Source organism: Astatotilapia calliptera, chromosome 1, assembly GCF_964374335.1.
Source record: "Astatotilapia calliptera chromosome 1, fAstCal68.1, whole genome shotgun sequence".
Lineage (NCBI taxonomy): Eukaryota > Metazoa > Chordata > Actinopteri > Cichliformes > Cichlidae > Astatotilapia > Astatotilapia calliptera.
This window is the reverse complement of record NC_137422.1, coordinates 34681285-34701768: the sequence shown is the minus strand read 5'-3', so window position 1 is coordinate 34701768 and position 20484 is coordinate 34681285. Positions and strand designations below refer to the sequence as shown.

Sequence of the window (20484 nt, the reverse complement as noted above, 5' to 3'; positions counted from 1 at the left end):
TCAATTCAAAGCCGCTTTCAAACTATCAATTAGACAGATTTAGACAGTTATCATGTGACGGTAATTAGCTCAACAATGCCAAATTTATCTTATCAGCAGCAGATAATTAATAAATCTGAGAATGTACCATGAAGTTTATCGTTAGTCACTCAAGCCTCACAGAGTTATCAGCATGAGCAGCACGGCTGTTCTCCTCTTCTTCTAAGCTATGATGAAATTTTTAATTTGGAATATTTACATATTCATGCTTTTATTTCCCCTCTTTCCCTCTCTGCCTCCCAGCTTCCACTTTTCACTCGAGGCTGTGTGGTTTTCTGTCACTGCACGTCACAGGCAGACTTGCTGTTTGCTGCTCCAAACAGAGATAGGTGAACTTTTACAGGGGTTTGGACCAAGAAACAGAATTTGCACTGCACCTTATCAGGCTACCAACACGGCTGAGTCTTATCAGCTGGTATTTTGTCTCTGGAGCTTATATGTGGAATGAGCAAAATGGGGAAATATTTAGAAAGATCCCATGGTGATGAACTGGGCATAGCATACAAGATCCTACAGTTAAGGGGGAAAAAAGCCTCCGCAGTCGAGGTTTCCAGAGGCAAAACACCGCCGAGCATGGAGAGATTAAAGCAGCTGGCTCTTTATTTATCAGGAGAAACGAGTGCTGCCGTGTGCCACCACTGCTGTCAATCCATCAAGATCTCTGTCAGCATTTTCCTCTGGTGGTGTTCAAACTGCAGCACGACAACAGGAAACAGGAAATCAAAGCATTAGCACAATTTAGTGATAGCAATTTAATTGCCTCTGGAACAAAAATTGGATTAATGAGAATGATTATTTTTTTTCATTATTGTGATAAAGCTTCCAAAACAAAACAGACACAGTTGCTGCAGTCAGGACCAGAATACTGATCAGGATAAAGGGGAGAGAAAGAATCCCAGTTAAAAACTGTACTCATTACCAGCCTGGATTATGTACTGGGCAAACTGGGCAAAAATCAAGGATGGTCAATTGGATTATAGTTTTATTAACCTGACAGTGTGGGTCTACATGGCAGACTACCCTGTTAATACACATGGTGGTATAAGTACATGTGTTAGTTCTAAAGTCTAATAGAGCTTTCTTATTGGTAGGCAGTGTCCAGATGTGAAACGCTCACACTTATTTATTACGAGATGACACAGCCTGAGGGTTGGAAATGTGCGAACAGCCACCTTCCTAATGGCAGCGGATCCAGTGAGTGTGCTCGGTCGTGCAGGTAGGCCAGAGGTCTTTAGCATGAAGCAAGACGGGGGGCTTAGCATAGTCACCTCAGGTTTGAATCCATGTTTTCAGTGTTATGAAGGTGGCTTAAAGATGAAGCTGTGATACCAATAAGTACCCTATCATACCATAAACATGCACGTTTGCAAGCTTCCCAAAACGATTTTCTGTATCCCTTACGTTGATATAATGTTGATGGTTTTTGCTTTTACAACATCGTTTAATGTAGTTTGATTTAGAACAGGGGTGTCAAACTCCAGTACTTGAGGGCCGGTGTCCTGAAACTTTTCCATGTGTCCCTGTGCCAACATACCCGCATAAAATTAGTAGCAAGAGTATAGAACTTGACTGCCTGCTGAAGTGGCAACCCCTAACCCTACTCACGTAAAATGTGTTTGGAAAAATTTTGTTCTAAAAGTACTTTTATTGCATCGTGTTCATTCACTTATGAGCTGCTGTAACATGAATCAAATTGTCAACTCAGTTCTACAGAGTCTTGCTAATGACTTACTAATTTTATTCAGGTGTGTTGCAACAGAGACTGGAGTTTGAGACAGCAGTGAGTCGAAACCTGAGCACTGTACTTTGAAACAACTTAATTTTTCAAACCTTTCTTCATCACACTTGGTAGCCAAACTCAGGTGGGGGTGATGATATCGTCCCCCTGACCTGTCGTCCGGCTCCTTGCCGTAGCATGTGTCGTCAGTCTCTAGCTGTGAGATCAGTTATCAGTTATCAACAACAACAACAACAAGATCCCAGTTGTTGTTGTTGTTGTTGTTTGTGAATGTTGGGTATCGAAAATTCCATTCCATATTCCAATTCCAGTAGGCTTGGTTAGCATGTGTCTAGCCTAGGACCCTTACTGGATACGAACTTGCGACTCCCACTCCGAAGGCGTGTATTACACTTAACAATATAATGTTCTGTTAAATCAAATTAATTTACTTTTGGAAATCCTGCTAAATAATGAAAGTGGTGCATTTTAAATTCTGTGAGTATCGTTCGTTGGTAAAATAATAATTAGAAAAAATGTTGAGGACAAATAAGTCAGCAAATCTAATAAGTTATTGGGGCAGAAACTAATTTGAAAATCTTCCCCCTGAAGGCACAAAAACATACTGTTTTCTCAAGAACTGCAGTGATGTCTTTTTTCTTTTTCTTTTTACAAAAAGCTGAGAACTTTCAGAAAGTTGGACATTTTTTTTTAAACTACAAGTCTTCGTTCTGTATGAAGTCAAAAAGGGAGGACCTTGATATCGTCCTCTCAGACGCCCCACCATTCTGCTGTTCAAACCATCTGTTTCCATTGGGCTCGAACTGTAACATCAGCAGTCTTGTAAGTTCACTACAAGTCACGCTATGTGACACGCATAAACTTTTTTGTTTTCTTTTTCTTGCAGCCTCTTGTAGAATCTGCAGAATGAAGGCAAAGATGCACCACTGTTACTTCTCTGCATTCCCCATGGTTCGATCACAACAACAGCTGGAGGACAAATATACAAGCAAGTATCAGCTGCCAAAATTGAACTAGATTTTTCTTCTTTGCTACATCTAGTTTGATTTATTTATTTATTTTTTAAGTACAGAAACCAGGAGAAACAGTATACAAGATGGGTGTAGTCTCTGGGTCTCCTGGTTTCAAAAACACTTGTAATAGTAAAACAGAAAACCAGACCTCCTCACTCTTGTGACCTCTGTAACCAAGTTTCTGATGATTTTGTCCTCAATCAGTAGTTTCAGGTCATAGTGAATAAAAGATGAGATCATCTGTAAACGATGTCCATCGCTAGAGTGAGAAAGGAGTCGTTATTCAGGGTGTACTCTGAATACCACCCTTTTAAACAGTAACTGTAACGGAATACAGTTACTCATATTTTGTCTTTTAAATACGTAATGCGGTACATGTATTCCGTTACTCCCCAACACTGGCTGTACATTACATTCCTATTGGTTGATTAGCAGACATCCTATTTTGTCACAATTCTTTCATGTTGGTTACAGTGTATACAAACTGAAGCTTGACCAAGACAGAACAAAAAAAGAATAGCTGTAAAAAAAAAAAAAACCCCACAAATACTCAGGATGTCAATTGTGGTATTTTTTTATTATGAGAGAAATACACCTTTACATTGTTTATCACCTTGTTGGTGAGAATAAAACATAAATAAAACATTCTTACAAAATGCTTCAATAAATCACAAGTCAATTATTTTTTACAAGTAATTTGTATTATACATAAATCATATTTACACATTTGCCCTTTTTTTTCTTCTTTTTTTTTTTTACATTGCTGAGAACGAAACAACTGTGTACCAGTTGAATAGTACAAACATTTCCTTCCTTTCAAAGCAGAGGTATAAAAGCTCTCCTCTCTCCTGAGAAGACGCTGGGTTTTACTCTAGTGCATTTTATCATTAAGATTTAAGGCTACGCAGGGTTCACCTAATGGACACACTCGTCTCTCGGACAGGCTTATCATCATCACTGGTGAGGGAGTTCATTTTCCCGACTTGTGTCTGCTGATTGTCCCTTACAGAGGTCTGTGGTTCTGCCCAGTCGCTTCCTCCAACCTTTTTATTCCCCCCACATTAAAGCTGCTGCTGACTGGTTACACTGAATAACCAATTACAATCTCTGACAACTTATTTGTTTCTGCAGTCAATTATAAATGCCGTGGGGAAAAATGTCGCAGAGTGTGAGAGCCCACGCTCATCACATTATCTCTGACCTGCTGAGAAAAAATACATCAATTTCTCACAGCAGGAGTCACAGGGGGAAAAAAACTAAACAAAAAACTAAACAGTTTCATACTTTCTGGTTGTTGCTGTTGTGTGAGGGAGGGAAATTATTTAGTTATAGGTGCAGTGCTCCCTAGTGGTCAAAACACACCTTAAAGCAACACCAAAAGTCTACCCCTCTCCGTTTCTTTGACAGGATTACACCAAAGCCATAAACAAAAGACATGAAGCAACTAATTGGCAGGCCGCATAAGCCTCTTACAAGACACACTATAATAAACCAGCCTGGATGTGAAGTCAAATCCTCAACACAAGACAGCGAGTTAACAAACAAGCACTTAAACGTGAGAAAAAGAGGCAGCAAGGAAGCAGTTCGGCAATGCTGCTCTGCCTTTCATGGGAAGAGGATCCTTTTTAAACGTCTCTTTGTCCTTCCTACCTGTCCCGCAGGTAGTCCTGCCCACAGCGTGAGCTTCGCAGGTCTTAAATATTAAGACGGGTCATCTTTGAAAAACTCCATAAAAGCTCACAGCCCCTTATTTAATCCACTTAAACACTTTAACCGTCTTTGGATCATTTTGCCCTTGATTAAAAAAAAAGAAATCATATTTCCTCGTATCTCACACCGATTAAAAATAAACGTGTTAACATTTTTAGGACAAAGTGCTCAAAAACACTGATGAGTGCTGACTAATCTGAAATGATCAGAGACTCACGAGCTACCTGCTGAGTCGGTTTAGTCACGAAACAACAACAGAACATATTTGTAGCTAATGTCCACTCTCATTCCCTCTAAGCGGTTGCTTTGTCCGTAAATTAACGGCCTCCGTTCCTACGACCAGCAGCTGTGTGCATCTGCAGAATCTATTATGGGAACTGAAAGGAGGCGAAAGAGAGAGTTGATCTCTTTAACACACAGAAACCATTAGTATGCTACCTGAAGAGTTACATGCAATTAAAAAAAACGAAGGAAAGCCCTGCTTGTCGGCGTTCAGATGAAAGATGAGGGCTGCATAAAAGCCCATTGACAGGCAGATGAAACGACAATCGAGCCAATATCCATCCAAGACTCTAAAACACACTAAAGGATATGAATTGAGCCATTAGACAGAGAGAGATAACTCTCAATCCTTTCATTACTGAGCGTCTAAGAAAATACACATCTGAAGAGCTTCACTCCAAATTGGAGATAGCCATAATTCAAATAAATTAAAACCTCATTAAGGAACATGATTGATGGCATGAAGTCATCATTAAGGATTACACAAGTTAGCCAATTCCCTTTTGCTTGCAAACTGGGGACAGACTCGGCGGATCTAATCGCATCTGCTTTTTGAACACTCGACGCGAACGCCGGGCTATGATTCACTGCGACTGAAGCACTGAAACGGCTTTGGACTCTCTCTGATTAAGAAATGTTGCTAGGACCCGTAAGTTCCCCCCCCCGTGGGTTCAGTCATCAATTAGCTGTCAATTAATATGATTAGGTGTGAGGAGTTTCCAGTGCCACAGGGAGCTCGCTGACATTCACAGTGGCATTTGGATTTGTCTGTGTCCTTGAACGTGTGGTTAAAGTCGCATGGAAAAGGCCCTGCTTCTGTAAATTAACATCACAGCCTGCTGGTGCGGGGCTCTAGGAAAAAAGGCAGCCGTAACACACGAGCCCCTGACAGACTTGGAAGAGCCTGAAAGGCAATTCGCTGTGAAACGCTTTCAGCGTGATACTGAGCTGTCACAGATGTCTGATTTTTCAAAATGAAGAAATTCTAACCATTTATTTGGAAAAGGAAAAGATGAATTTTGGACATAGAATAACGAAAAAGTGCAGAGCCAGTCCATCCTTCCCACTTTAGCTACTGAACTGAATCCTAAACGCACACCACAGCAGAGCCTAATATATCCTAATTCCCAACAAACTAAAAGCTGTGGTATTTGATTTTAAAATGTATCTTCTTCCATGTAATGTTAAACAGCTCTATGTTATGACATGGAAAATTAACTAAAAGCCTTTTCAAGGTGATTCAAAAAGCCTGTGTGCGCAGGTGAATGTGTTACTACTTGGCAGCACATTCCACCGTCAGAGTGGTTTGATGGGTTCATGGTAATGATGATGAGGAGGAGGAGGAGGAGGAGGAGAGCCACTTGTCTCAGCAGAAAAAAATCTCTCCATCCAGAGGCGGCTCTGGAAGGGGCTGGGAGTCTGTGAAGAGGAGAACAGGAGTCAGCATCACCCCGAAAACACAGGATTTTGATTTCTGATCAGTTGCCGGTGACGTTTCACCTTATACACATCAGGATTTTGCAACCCACAAATATTCTCTAAATGCCAAAACGAGAACTAAATGCTTCCAAAATGCAACTCATGGCTGAAATTTAGTAACAGCAACATATTTGCAGAAACTCCCAGCTTGTTTTTCTTCAAGGACAATAGGCTTGTCCTCCATTTTCCATTGCTGGAGGCCAAAAGAGAAACCACAGTCTACGAGAGAATCTGAGTTATAAGGCTTTTGTAACATAGTGTCACCAAATTTTGCACAGAAATTGAAATATGAGTTCCAAATAATTCAGAGTTGCCCGTATCACTGCTGCAAGAACACTTGTCTGAATAGTGTCCACACTGCATGAACCCGGGAGGTCAGAGTTCCTGCAACACAGGGTGTGCCTGTGTGCCTCAGGGTGAGTACTGTCCAGCACCAGCAGCCTTTACATTTACAGTGATTAGCCCAGAAGCAGCAACTGGCAAATTTGTGTTGGAACTGAACACAGAGAAAAAGACCAAGAATAAAGTCCAGGCTTTATTAAGCCTTTATGCCTCTAAGCTGTTATGGAAGTAACACAAGTGAAAATGTTCAAAATTCTATAGCATTTCCTCTAATCTTTCTGAGCCATCCAGGAAATTATAGTGGGGAAAATGCAAGAGAAAATGGTGACGCTGAAATGGAATTACACCCAAAGAAGATCTGAAATGGTTTAGTGGACACCCTTTTTGTCACTGATGTTTATTTGCTGCTAATTTAAACATAAACAATTCATTACTCAAGGGTGGTGGTTGTCATCAATGACACCGTAGCTTCTGTTTAAGCTCTTAGTAACACGTACTGAAAACTGTTACTGGTGGAGTTGTATAATGAAGCTGGCCAGTATGGGTTAACTGCATAGTCTAAATTCAACACTATAGTATCTCTTTTTGAACTCTGCTGCCATTAAGAGACCCACAACACACAGCAAACACACTGCTGCAGTCACAGCTGGGTAGGATATTAGCATTCCCCTTTGGGCACTTTAATGCAAACACAAAATAAACTCCTAAAGATATGTTGTTACCAACAGGGAGTCCCAACTGTGTGGCCTTATGCTGGCTCACTGCTCATTTCAGAACCATCAGTTCACATCTACATGTAGTTCATGTGTTTTATAACAAATGTAGTTCTTCTGTGTCAGACATAAGCTCACTTCTAACAGTGTTCAAGATCCCCCTAAAAATGTAGGACAGTTGAATAATTTACTTTTGTGACTAATTGAATATTGTAACAAATTTAAGCTCCATGTGAGACCTCGTGACAGCCTGAGCAGATCTGAGCATGTGACCAAAATTACACGTCTGCTTCTCACTGAGCTCACAGTTTTTTCAAGTCTGCTTTAAAACAAGATTGGCTTCAGATCATTCTGATCAATTTCATTGTGACAGAACATATCAGGCCAACAGCTGACACAGAAAGTGGTTTAATATGGTGCAATATAGTGTTTACATGCAGGGATGCACAATGTATTTCTAATCACTGATCAGCTCTCTAAAGGTGGATTTTCTTTTTAAGTGTTATTTATTCATTAAGCATTTGCATTTTAAAAAATTCAGAAAGAAGCTGTTCAGATCAGAAGCAGACATTTCTACAAAGAGCACAAGCATACGTCACCGCATATGTACATCAACATTGTGGACTTGTGCAGGAAAAATGCTCAAATTTTCTTTAATTGGATTAGGAAACGGAATATTTCTCCACTCTGAATCCAATGCAAATGTAACTAATTCTGGACCCGTTTCTTTCTGGCTGAGGTATTTATATGGAGCCTTTTTATTCTGTTTGTAGTTCTAATGCAGTTAGACTAGAAACACCATCATGCATGTAAACTGGGCAGTAGGAAAACAGGAAACTCCCTGTTCATGTTCTTCCAATAGGGGAAAACAAAAGATAAAATCTAGTCTTCGTGTTTGTAATGTATATTCCAACGTTAGCCAGGTGCATATATCAACTCAAGCGGCTCTCTCCTAAAATATCTTCTTTTTAGTTTACATTTTCATTCTGTTTCCTGAGGCAGTGTCATCAAACTGAGCTGTCGTGGTGGGATAGTAACACAAAGATTGAATTTTGCACCAAAAAAAAAGGTAAAACTTTGAAACATTCTCCTTTCATACGTCTAACTCCGACTTGGCTTCAGATTAGATACTTAAGAGCATACATTTAAACAGAATAAACAGTTTGGATTTTGTCTCCAATCATTTCCGTGGTGGTTTCTCTGAAGTGCTGCAGTTTAGCAGAAAAAAATTCTAACTTTATAAGGTCAAAAAAATTATTTTTTTTTCTACATTAGTCATAAAGAACACTAACTTTTTTGGCTGGTTGTGACAGATGATGCACTGTGGCAGGAAACAAAAAACTACCTTGAAACTTTGCACTAAGCTGTAGACCTGACATATCCTTCCTTCTTCTTCCATTATCCATCCATCCACATGTCTACCAATAATGTCTCCTTTTCAATAATAACTAAACACAGTACATCCTTGACAAAAAGCACTCCACTCCAACCTGCTGACTCACTGTGAAACACTGAACAATTCGACTCGATCCAGCCAGTTTATCATCTTATACCTGCTGACTGTGCGCTCCCCCCTTTGGCCTTTTTCTTCTTCTTCTCCTTCTCCTTCCCATCTTTGCCCTTGTTCTTGGCTAGCTGCAGGAGGCTCTTTGAGATCTGGTTGTTGCCTTCGCTGCCCTTGAGGTTCGTGGAGGATGAGGTAAAGGGATTGAGGCCTTTCCCTTTGGGCTTGGACCGCTGGGGCTGCAGCCTCGGCAGAGAGGAGGAAGAGGAGGAGGAGAACTCCAGCGGGTCCAGCTCCAGAGACTGGGAGCTGCCAGCGAACTCATCAGACGTTGTAGAGGGAGTCCTCTGGAAAGGAAGGAACAAGAGGCGCTTAGGAAGATGAACAGCTGCGGTCTACATCTGTATGTGAATATGCATGAAAGGCTTTTTGCTAAATGATGAGCACGACTGTTTCTAGAAGAGCTCAGTTTTGGAAAATGATCATATTTAGATTTTTTGGAGAAACATAACAGTGCTGTTTGGTTTGCGTTGCAGCGACGCTCGCCAGTTAAAATGTGGCCAAGAGCTTTTTTAAATCCACTTTTAAGAGGACCCAAGTTCAAGCCTCTGCTGTAAGCATCCATAAACATCAACCAGGCTGGAGTGTCATTGAGTGCAAAAAATGAATCCCTCCAGGCTCACACCGTGTTCCCCTGCAGCTGAGGGGCGACAGAAGAGGCGGTTTCCCTGCAGGGATCAGCAGATCGTGTTATCATTATTATGATTTTCAGAGTGTCCCTGCTCACCTCAGCTAGACGCAGGTCCTCCATCTTGTTGAGGTGCCGCTGCATAGCCTCCCTGTCCCTCTCCAGCTTCCTCTGGGCATCTCTCAGTCTCTCCAGGTCCTTCTGGTACTCCTCCTTCTTGTTCTGCAGCTCCTGCTTCTCCTCCTCCAGGTCCTTCTGCCGCTTCAGGATTTCCTCCTCCTGCAGCGGTTGATACAAGTGTAGATTGATTTATTGAACTGACAGACACGTGAGGCGTCACATCGTATGTTTTCAGCTCCTTTCCTTTAGTGGAAACCTGCAATAACTGAGCCTGAATGAATAAAAGCTAATGACTGCCTGATTTAATATTGTGATCACATTCAGTGTCTCAACCTCTCCTTAATGCACGTTTCCCCATCAGGAAAAAATAAGCTGGAAAAAAAAAAACTGAAGTCTAGACTTTACCAATGCTGACTGAATAATTTCTTGTCTCCTCATATATTAAATCAACTTCATAACTCCACAGGTGCTGCTGCCTGCTGTGCATTATGAAGCTGATCACAACTGCATTTAACTTGTTGATTTTAAACGACATTAAGTTGATTGTGGGCTAAGTATTCAAACTTTGGGGACACACTGCAGGGAATCACACGCGCTGGTGATAATGAGTGTGAAATTCATTTAAACAAACAATGACCCACTCGACAGATGCAAGGATATACTGCTCATATCATCCAAGGTGCAGTCACTACCAGTAAACAAACCATAGACTGCTGCTCTTGTTGCTGTTTACACCTGCAGCATATGATCAGCGTACCACCCTGAACTTTAATCCCTAACCCCATCAAAATAAAATTTCTCCAAAGTCAAAGCAATCAGAAAATACTAACATTGTTATTGCAAGTATCACGATTCAGGTGTGTTTTTTCAAAATGTACGATTAGACGTAACCCTGTGGTGGGTTAGAACTCGAGGGTTAATCCAGAAGTTGTGGCTTTTTAAAAGAACGCTAATCATCTCCATGTCTGCTCGAATAGTTTGGGTTTCTTGTACTGTTGTAATGCTCAAACTCTTAAACATTAGTTTCTTTGCAGATCTGGATGACTAAGTGATCACTATTTTGTAATCATTCTGCCATTTGGCAGTAATTTAATATGGAAAACAATGAGAATAAATTGCACAATTGAGCACTCATGTGTCTCATTCACCCACTTTTTTCTACATCTTAAGTTAACATTCAGACAGATGATGAACGTGTCAAATATCCTTGCTCAAGGATGCTTTGGCACACAGACTGGAGCAGCCAGAAATCAAACCACCAACCTACTAGATGGTTTACTTTACCTCCTGAGCCACAGCTGCCCTAATTCACAAACAGAGAGAATGTTTACTACATGTTGTTCAGCCTTTAGTTAGTGCGACGTTTCAGCCAGCCGTGGAGGTGAATCTACTACCACGCCTTTGCAGCCTTGTCAGATGAAATTTGACCCTGCAACTTTTCTTTCAGCGTTTCAAGCTTGTCAGTGAAAGCTATATTTGAAGGCAGTGTACCATCTCTTTAAAGCACCACAGAAGACTTTAATGCCCTGCACAAGTACGCATTGTAATTTATCAGATAAAACACTGCATGAGGTGAAACACTGCAGCATGAAACCATCCTGGGGGGTTACTGTCAGAATTATAGCTGCCCTGAAACTATTAATAATAAACAGGGCTAGTGGAAGATGATGCATAGTTACCTGTGCGTGCACCTGTGCCTCCCTCTCAGCGAGCTGCTTTTCCCTGAGCTCCCACTCCTTCTCTCTTCTCCTCTTCTCCTCAGCATGAGCTGCCTGTTGTCTCTGCAGGGATGCCAACTCCTGCCGCTGCTTCTCCAGGCTGCGCTGCTTCTCCTGTTCGATCAGCGAGCTGGGCCGGGAGGACGGTCGTGATAACGATGTGCAAGAGGACGAGCGCTCACTCAGGGCCTGCCGCTGGTCCTCTATGAAACTGTCCTGCTGGACTACCACTGCCTGTGTTAGACAGAGCCACAGAGATTAGGTTAGACATACCCATCCTGTGGATTGTGGGGTATTCTGCACTGGCTCTGTGTGGATGGAGGTCTTTTTTCTGTTCTTTTCATTGGAAAGCTTCACAGACTTGCATCATGTCAGTTCTGATCTGGAGCGCTGGATGTATTGTCCTGCTTAGAAACCATCATACCTGCAGAGTGCTTAGCAGAAGATGCAGGTTGGAGACACTGTGGAGGACCTGCTGTTGAAAAAGAGAGAGCAGTGAGTATAACCTCAAACCTCCGGCTGTGTTCTTGTTATCCAGGAGAAAAATCCACTTCGGCTGCAAGGACAAAGCTCTTTGATGTTGCCTTACTTACTGCTCCACTTGACATGTTAAAACTCACCATTATTGGTAGCGGTGTTTTATACAATATCAATTTATAACAATATGCTGATTTAACTTTACAGAGATCTGACCTTTCCTGCGCTCAGATATTAGCACAGTAACCTTGTATTTGTCATCCGTGTTTACAAGGACTCAAAACTGATCCAAACCACGTTACTGCGAACTAAACAAAACAGCTTTCAGAAAGTGACACGTCTGGAGGAAATGTTGTGGTGTCACACAGAATATTTTAATATAATAATAAAAAACTGATTTTACTAAACTAATTGTAAATGCTACTTTAATTCACTGACCTACACATCATGACTGACTAAGCACACACATATTATCAAAAGCACACAAACTACCAGGAAAATGTTCCCTGCTTCACTGCAAAAAAATGTTCAGGAATAGCTCAACGAATATGACAAGGAGCCAAAGGCATCAATACACCAGAATAGGACCCATATCTGCAGACAGAGGCATGTACAAAGGGAGGCCATGGAAAGCCTCCTTAACTCGTTTCCCCCTTGGACTTATTCTAACCCTTGTTTTTCTTTGCTAAAGACTGGCTATTCTGACTAAGGAGTAATTTTACTTTTTAAATAAAATACTTTTAGGAAGAAAAATTGAAGAAATAAAATAATTAGAACTACTTTGGGCATATTTTTATGGTTAATGTTTTATTATACTTAAATAAGTTTATGACTTATTCAAATAAAAGGTTCTAAATACCCATTTTGCCATTTTGCAAAACAGCTCAGGGCTGGATATCAGCTTAAAAATTATTCACAGTGATTTTTGCACAGATTTCCGACAATGTATCTCTTCCTGATCAAATGTTCTGATTTCCTGTTGTTCCTACAGTTGAAAATGCTCCCAAAGCTGCAAAAGTCATGTAGCCTAAGCTCTGCACCATTTATGGTTTTATATCGCGTGCAGCGTTAGCAACATGAAACGCAAACAACTTCACCGACCCACTAACATGGTTTTAGACTTTTAGTCTTGTATTAACTGCTTATTGCTCTTTGATGCTGCAAAAATATCATATTTATTAGTTAAGCCTTATTTCTTCCTGTTATTTTACAGCGCTACGCTGCATGAGCTGCTTCTGATTATTGTGCATTTTAATAACAATTTTCACTTAAAACTCTTCCTACTTTTATTAAATGACAGCTTACTTTGCTTGGCACATGCTCACTTTCACTTTGAGCTATTTTGTTATTTATTACTTAGCAGAGCTTTTTACAGAAACAGCAGTAAATCCCTAAATGTGGGCAGCAGGGTCGTTTAGATTAAGTAAAAACAATTTCAAATTTGAATTTCTAAAAAAAATTTATATGTTGTTATTGATGGAGTATAAAAGTGTTTGATAGGTGGCAAAAGGAAAGCTGTTAGCGGCAAATCAACCTCAACAAGTGAATAATAATAATTAAACGAGTCGATCAAAACCAAAAGGAGGAAACAGTCCATCACAGTTCTGAGTCATGATCAGTGCTGTGGTTAAAGGTTTGTGGAAGACTTTCAGATTTCAAACTGGGCCGACGCATTCTGGCTGAACTTGAGCTTTACTGCTGTTTGAGACAACACGCTGATTAATGCCGGTAACAATGCCGTTGACACAGGGTTTTGGCAGTTTCTATGTAAACAGCGACTTGAACTGAATTAGACACAGGAAGTCAGTGTTACCTCACTGTTCCTCTTCAGCAGCTGCAGCAGGTTGGCGTTTCCTCCCTGCACACAAACATTAAGACACACTGAGCAAGCTAAAACACAATAATATACTCGCATGCAAACATCTGCTCTTGTGTACAGTGCTCTTGTGGGCCTGTATACTGTATATATCACGGAGCGAATGTGATTAAAGTTGCACATGTGGGTGTGCTGTGAAGTCTAATTGTATCTGGCTATGATTATGTATGACGGATTTAGTGTCGTGCCGCTTTATTTTAAATGGGGACGAGACGAACGGTTCTAAAAAGGTATTTTCAGTTTACAAAAGAACGGCACAGACCAACGTGAATACAATAGAAGATGGAAGGCTGGAATTAACTCTGCATTGTATTTTTTAATGATGACTCGGACTTCTGAACACCGTCCTTTTACTGCTGAACTCTCTTTGAACTTTGGCACCATGCCTGGGGTGAAATGTTAAGAAAAATTAAATGCTTCTCTTCTGTTTTCAGAGAGCAGCATTTACAAGGAATGGCCTGGTGAATAGCTGGCTCCTTTTTCTTTATTAAACAGCACATTACGTTTACTGTAGCCTGTCTCTGCTAAAAGATTCAAGACACAATAATGTGCAGTCCAGCTGCTGGTATATGCAGTATAAATGACTACAAAGGCTGGCATCCAGTGCAGAGCTACAATAGCAGCACCTAAAGGCACTCCATTCATTTCCATCATCTATTGAATCCTACACAACTGATGGTCGCCATTAGCAACGGGACCTGGGAGGAAGAGTCAAGAGGCCAATTCATTGGAGGGAGAGAAGCAGTTAAATTCATCTTAATGGTATTGTTAGTGTTGGAGGACAAATGCACCCCCACACATGCCCTCAGGTTCTCTGTGACGTGTAGGGGCACATTGGCTTCAGAGTCAAGGAGAATAACTGGCTGCTGGGATGCAGACCTTCTTTAAAACGCTGTCGGACTCAGTCCTGCGCAGGTCTCCCGCCATATCCTCACTCTCATCTCTGTCTCCACCTGATATAAAGAGAAACCACAGGAAAAAAAGATGTGATCAAGAAGAGTGCTGCAAGACAAAAGGAGAACTCTAAGAGCTAGAATATGAAAAAAGACAAATGTGACTGGAATTCAACCAAAACAACAGGCTATGTCCTCAAAAAAAACAAACAAACCAAACAAACCCAACAACAGTAAGCTGCTCTGCTCAGTCAAAGTCAAATGCTGGGGGAAAAACCAAACCAAAAACAGCTAGGGTGAACAGGAAAGGAAAGCACTGCAGATCACAAGTTCACCACAAAGAAAGAAAACACACAGAAAAAGATCCGAAACACTGCAGTGGTCAGATGTCATGTCAATGAACAGTTTAAGTTCTTTGAAGTATCAGTGAGAGCACAGATTTATATGAAGCATGCCAGGTAATCCACATATTTTTGACATTGCCTCCTGGTGACAGCAGCTACAGACTACCAGCACCAAATCATGCCAGGACCTTTAGCTTCTCCACAGCTGTGGCACATCTGCAGGCTGCTTTGCAACCCCCACCACCACCCCAGATCCTCTTTTAATGCTAAAACTTCATCGGTGACAATGTCTGTCATTAATGGCTGTTCTGTTATGGCAGCTCATGTTGCCTTTCCTTCCACATATGTGCACACGGAAGAGCGGGAACGTCCCAGAACAGAGCCAAACCGCCAAATCTAAACTACTGCAGATGGAAATAACAACCTCTTGATTACAATGGCCCGGCCTGAATTATGGTTACTTATCAGAATGTGGGTGATTAAATGCAAACTCTTTCTTCTTGGTGAAAAGTTTTGGTGGCGAATATGAGCACAAATATGTAACTGAAAAGCAAAATTCGTGTTTTATGAAGCAGGATGGAGACTTAGTGAGTAACTACAGGTTGGAAAAATCAACCTCTTCAGATCCATTTTTACCAATTTTGTAGTTTTGCTGGGTTGTTTTTCCCACATTTGTCATTTAACACCACCAGGGCTGCAGCTGAAAAACAATGGCATCTAAATGACACATGGATTTCATTAAATAAATACACTGCAATTATAGTCAAATCTCCACATCTTAATGACAGAGCTGTGATGCTGAAAGTCTATTAACTTATGCAGTCTGCATTTTGACCAATTTTCCTTCCGGCTTCTAATCAGGCCCCAGAAGAGGAACAAAATTAGCTAAATGAACACCGCAGCTTTAGCTTTTATCAAAGGAAAAAAGCAGTGTGTAGATTTGTAACTTAAACAGAGTTGGTAGACGTGGTGTACAAATTAAGAATTTGTTTGGTGTTCATACTGAAATAATGTGAGGTGATGTAATGATTAATATTAATATCAACCGAGACCTCAAGCTGATCAACCCCGCCCTGCAAGGAAACACTTTTTCTCTGCACCCTGTCGTTTCCGACAAGGTTAATAAAAGTCCTTCGTTTACCATTAGAGAGAGATCCTGTGCAATTTTGTGTGATAGTGAAATTCTATGATTTTAAAAAACAGAAATGACACTTAAAATTGGGGGACTCGTAGATATAATTCATGCTTTTGACACAGAGTCGACTTCCTTGGCAGCCATCATTTCTTTGGATGTATGGAAAATGAGAAATTCTCACTACATTTCAGTGAAAAGCAAAGTCTGACAGATCAGTGCAGCAGAGCAGGCCATTCAGATATGCAACCTCTCAAACAGTCTGCAGGAGAGCTTCTGTAAACCCCCCCTCCCCCACCACCAAAAAAAATCCAAAGTATTACAGGTTTTATATTGTCAACAAGTGACTCCTGTGAAGGTTACAGCCGGGTTTGCTATGTCAATAAAATAAGTGGCTCTCACATGCAGAAACTCGGGAAGGAATCAAAAGATTTTCTGCTGACCTACATTCATGTTGTGTTTATGTTGAATCTGACATCTCATCTGATTTATTATTTATTATGAATTATGTTCTGCCTTTTTCTTTTACATTCTTTTAGTTTCACTGCTATTCTTTTATTTACATTTTCTTCCTTCTCCACCTACAGAGACTTGTGTAAAGTCTACATTTACTTTAAAATATAATTAACAGTCAACACATTTATCTATCTGTTATATTCCCTTACATTAGTCTCTATATTTCATTATGTTTGCTTATTTAAATAAATCAAGGCTGCAATAGTGTTTAAGAGACATCCCCCTCAGACAAAAATATCATTGTTTAGCTGTAGTTTTCCAGGTATGCTAGCGATGTAGAGATCTGGACCTCTTAGAGCTCTTGTGGTTCAATGGATTCGACACTATCAGCTTGCAAGCCACCAGTTCAGAGATATCGCCCCAGGCCACCTTTCCCTCAGGAAGCTCCAGCTCTGCTGTCCAAGCCTCCGTCTGAAATGTTTTATCTAACTGCTCTGAACAGGGGAATTGTGGGGAGAGGTGGGTATGACCACCAAAACCCCGTTTCAAGATGAAAAATGAAATATTCCACTTTTAAAAACTGTGCTTTGGCTTTCAGCAGTGTTGTTACACATTTGCAGTCCTGTCACCAAGTCGGTGCAGTTATCTTGACAAGCAGGTGGGGGTTCAGCATGTTTCCCTGCACTGGATTGCACAATGTTTAAAAAAAAAAGAAGAAGAAGAAGAAGAAAATAAAACGTAAAGGAAAAAAGACACCAACAAATGTTCAGAGCAGCACACTTACTCTTACTGCTGTGCATCTGGTGACTGTCGAAGCCTCCGAAGGTCTCAGCCCTGCGGGGCAAACACACCGGCCCCGCACCACCACCACCTCCTCCCTCCTGGACGCTGGCCATGGCCCCGCCCAGGCTGCCATTCACCAGTGTCTGTAACGTCTCCACTGTCACGGACACACACAGAAGGAAACATCAGCGTGCAGGTCAGTAAGTGAATTATCCAGCTAACTGTGTTACAGTTCAGCTCTGCAGCCATATATCCTGGCAGGCTGCTACCGGCTCCTGTTGCTAAGCAACTATTGACAACCTATTAGCGCCACAGAGCCTCTTCACTAAAAGTTTAAACATCTTCGCAATTTGAAATGTATAGAAACTCTGAAAAGATGTGTGCATTGCTATCAGCATACAGTGTACTGATGCAACACTGTGACCTTTCCTGTCTGGCAGATTCTCAGTAAAACACAATAACCTGAGGAGGAGAAATCACATTACTGCTGCCAATTCACATATCAAATAAGGACAATTACTGCTCCAGGCTTTACAAGGACGAGGTGAAAAAGACATTGTGCTGTAGAGTAGGTAAACTTTTACTGCTAGTTTGAAAAGTTATAATCATTACAGGAGTTTTCCTTCATTCATCCAACCGCCATTAGAGCTGCAGCCTGTTTTTCTTTGAACTGTCACAAACTTACCAAACCTGTAAACTTTAAAACAAATCCTTTGTATTTTTAACCAGCTCCAGATTTTTGTGGAACACTCTTTGCCTGCAGCGGGACTAAATAATAATAAGGAGCTGTTTCCTTACGCAAGTCACACTCTGACCACCGAAGCTCCTCGGCTCCTTCACAGACAAGAACACACACCAACAACAGGTTCAGCTTTTCTCTTCATTTTGTCATATTCAAGTCATATTCAACTACATTTTAAGAACGGTAAGGATTTCCCAGCATACATAATCAAAATTAATGTTTCACTTCATTATTACTCAAAGCTTGATGTCACTGTGCTACAAGAGGACATCAATGGGCCGTAAAAAGTCCAAAATTGTCTTAAATCCACATTTACTGGTAAAAATCCTTAAAACAGATCAAACTCTCTTAAATTATTTTGGCTTCCAATTCTTAGAACACAATGACACTATTCATGTAACCTCTCTACAGTTCAGACAATGCAGTTGCACTGCTGTTAAGGCCACGGTGCCTTAATTTAGGCCCCACAGCCTGCTGAGTTTGCAGTTCACTGTTAGGAATGCTGAAGATGATGAAGGAGAGGGCCTTCCAACCAGCACGCTCATTAGTCTACGGAAATGGAAAGATAGGAAGCGGATAATCCTAGAAATTTTATTTGTGTTGCGGTCTTACCTGATTTCAACTAATAGATATCAGACATCAGATGGATATGTCCATGAGAATTTTGGTCATTAATTATATCTAAAATGTTATTTAAAAGTTCTTTAAATAAACACTGTGATTGATTATTGGTTATGCAATCATTTGCTTCCATTTTTGACTGTAGGAAGGAGCTAAAACTCTCCTGATCTTGATCTTTTTTGCATTTACAGCTTTCACGCTAATGCTTATTAGAATAACAAACTCCAACCCACTGATCTCTCAAAGGGTACACATGGAAAAAAAAACGTTATTAAACTTTCTCCAATTTATTCTTTTCAATTATTTAAAATCAGAATCAGAATCAGAATACTTTATTGATCCCTGGGGGAAATTAAAAAGCAAACTGTCTAATATTCAAACGGCAATTCCCCATTAAAGTAATGCAAATACAGTTTCAAGCACTTAATCCAAAATCCAAGCACTTTTCAAACCTTGAAAACATCATCTTAAAATTCACGAGTTTGCAGCACCTGCAAAATCCCTGCATGTTGTTGTTAGACTGCATCATGTAAAATCCAAAGTAAACCCATACACTTGAAATAAAGCAGTGCAAATGATAAGTAAAGTGAAAGCTATACATACATATATTTCAATACCTTTAACACAGGATACAGTAATTGCTCTGAGCTCACCTCTCCGCTTTCTTCTAACACATTTGATGAACAACACTGCCAAAGCACCAACAAGCGCTGGAGTAAAATCTCAAAACGCATCCCGACTCCTTTAATGTTTGCTATACACTTGAATCTCTCTCTCGGGCTATGAAGGGATCCAACTACTGAGCTCATTACATACTCAATTACATCATTTCCTTAGGGATTAATAACACGGTAGGCTCTCATCAGAAGAATTAAAATGAATAAACAAGTTTTCTTTACATACAAATTGTTTATAAACTCCTTACATACAAAAAGTACTGAAATTCACATTTTTTTACAGTGAATTTTTCCATGTGGTTGCCAAAGTGTATCCTTTTCACCTGCAGCCTCAAAAATGTGTGGTGGAAAGAATTTATCAGAACTTTTTTATGAAAAGTGAGGGCAGAACTGTCCATATGTAATAATCGATGAAAAACAATAAGGTGCTTTTTTAGCAGATGGCTTTATGCCTCATGTCATGACACAAGTTTTGCTTAATGATTGATATTAGCTATACAGTGGGGCAAAAAAGTATTTAGTCAGCCACCGATTGTGCAAGTTCCCCCACTTAAAATGATGACAGAGGTCAGTAATTTGCACCAGAGGTACACTTCAACTGTGAGAGACAGAATGTGAAAAAAAAATCAATGAATCCACATGGTAGGATTTGTAAAGAATTTATTCGTAAATTAGGGTGGAAAATAAGTATTCGGTCACCTCAAACAAGGAAAATCTCTGGCTCTCACAGACCTGTAACGTCCTCTGTAAGAAGCTTTTCTGTCCCCCACTCGTTACCTGTATGAATGGCACCTGTTTGAACTCATCATCTGTATAAAAGACACCTGTCCACAGCCTCAAACAGTCAGACTCCAAACTCCGCCATGGCCAAGACCAAAGAGCTTTCGAAGGACACCAGGAAAAGTATTGTAGACCTGCACCAGACTGGGAAGAGTGAATCTACAATAGGCAAGCAGCTTGGTGTGAAAAAAATCAACTGTGGGAGCAATCATCAGAAAATGGAAGACATACAAGACCACTGATAATCTCCCTCGATCTGGGGCTCCACGCAAGATCTCATCCCGTGGGGTCAAAATGATCATGAGAACGGTGAGCAAAGATCCCAGAACCACACGGGGGGACCTGGTGAATGACCTG

General features: G+C 40.7%; 1 protein-coding gene and 1 long non-coding RNA gene across 9 annotated transcripts in view; one reads left to right on the top strand and one right to left on the bottom strand.

Annotated features, from left to right (window-relative positions):
* The window catches only part of LOC145428238 (uncharacterized), a 183009-nt gene extending 171455 nt beyond the window's left edge, over positions 1–11554 (top strand). For both annotated transcript variants that reach the window (XR_013908483.1, XR_013908481.1), the window contains 2 exons: positions 2664–2765; positions 11416–11554. This is a non-coding gene — a long non-coding RNA (uncharacterized LOC145428238). The remainder of the gene's footprint in view (positions 1–2663; positions 2766–11415) is intronic.
* Positions 3349–20484, bottom strand: part of akap13a (A-kinase anchoring protein 13a) — a 122445-nt gene continuing 105309 nt past the window's right edge. For 4 of the 7 annotated variants that reach the window (XM_080300160.1, XM_080300176.1, XM_080300174.1 and 1 more), the window contains 8 exons: positions 17309–17464; positions 14579–14652; positions 13637–13681; positions 11771–11821; positions 11309–11580; positions 9608–9791; positions 8870–9167; positions 3349–6201 (listed from right to left, as the gene is read on the bottom strand). In XM_080300160.1, the coding sequence (XP_080156286.1) occupies positions 6149–6201; positions 8870–9167; positions 9608–9791; positions 11309–11580; positions 11771–11821; positions 13637–13681; positions 14579–14652; positions 17309–17464 (1133 nt within the window). In that variant the 3' untranslated portion in view covers positions 3349–6148. Of the gene's footprint in view, positions 6202–8869; positions 9168–9607; positions 9792–11307; positions 11581–11770; positions 11822–13636; positions 13682–14578; positions 14653–17308; positions 17465–20484 lie in introns of all 7 variants that reach the window. The other 3 variants (XM_026174648.2, XM_026174671.2, XM_080300171.1) reach the window with 2 other exon arrangements.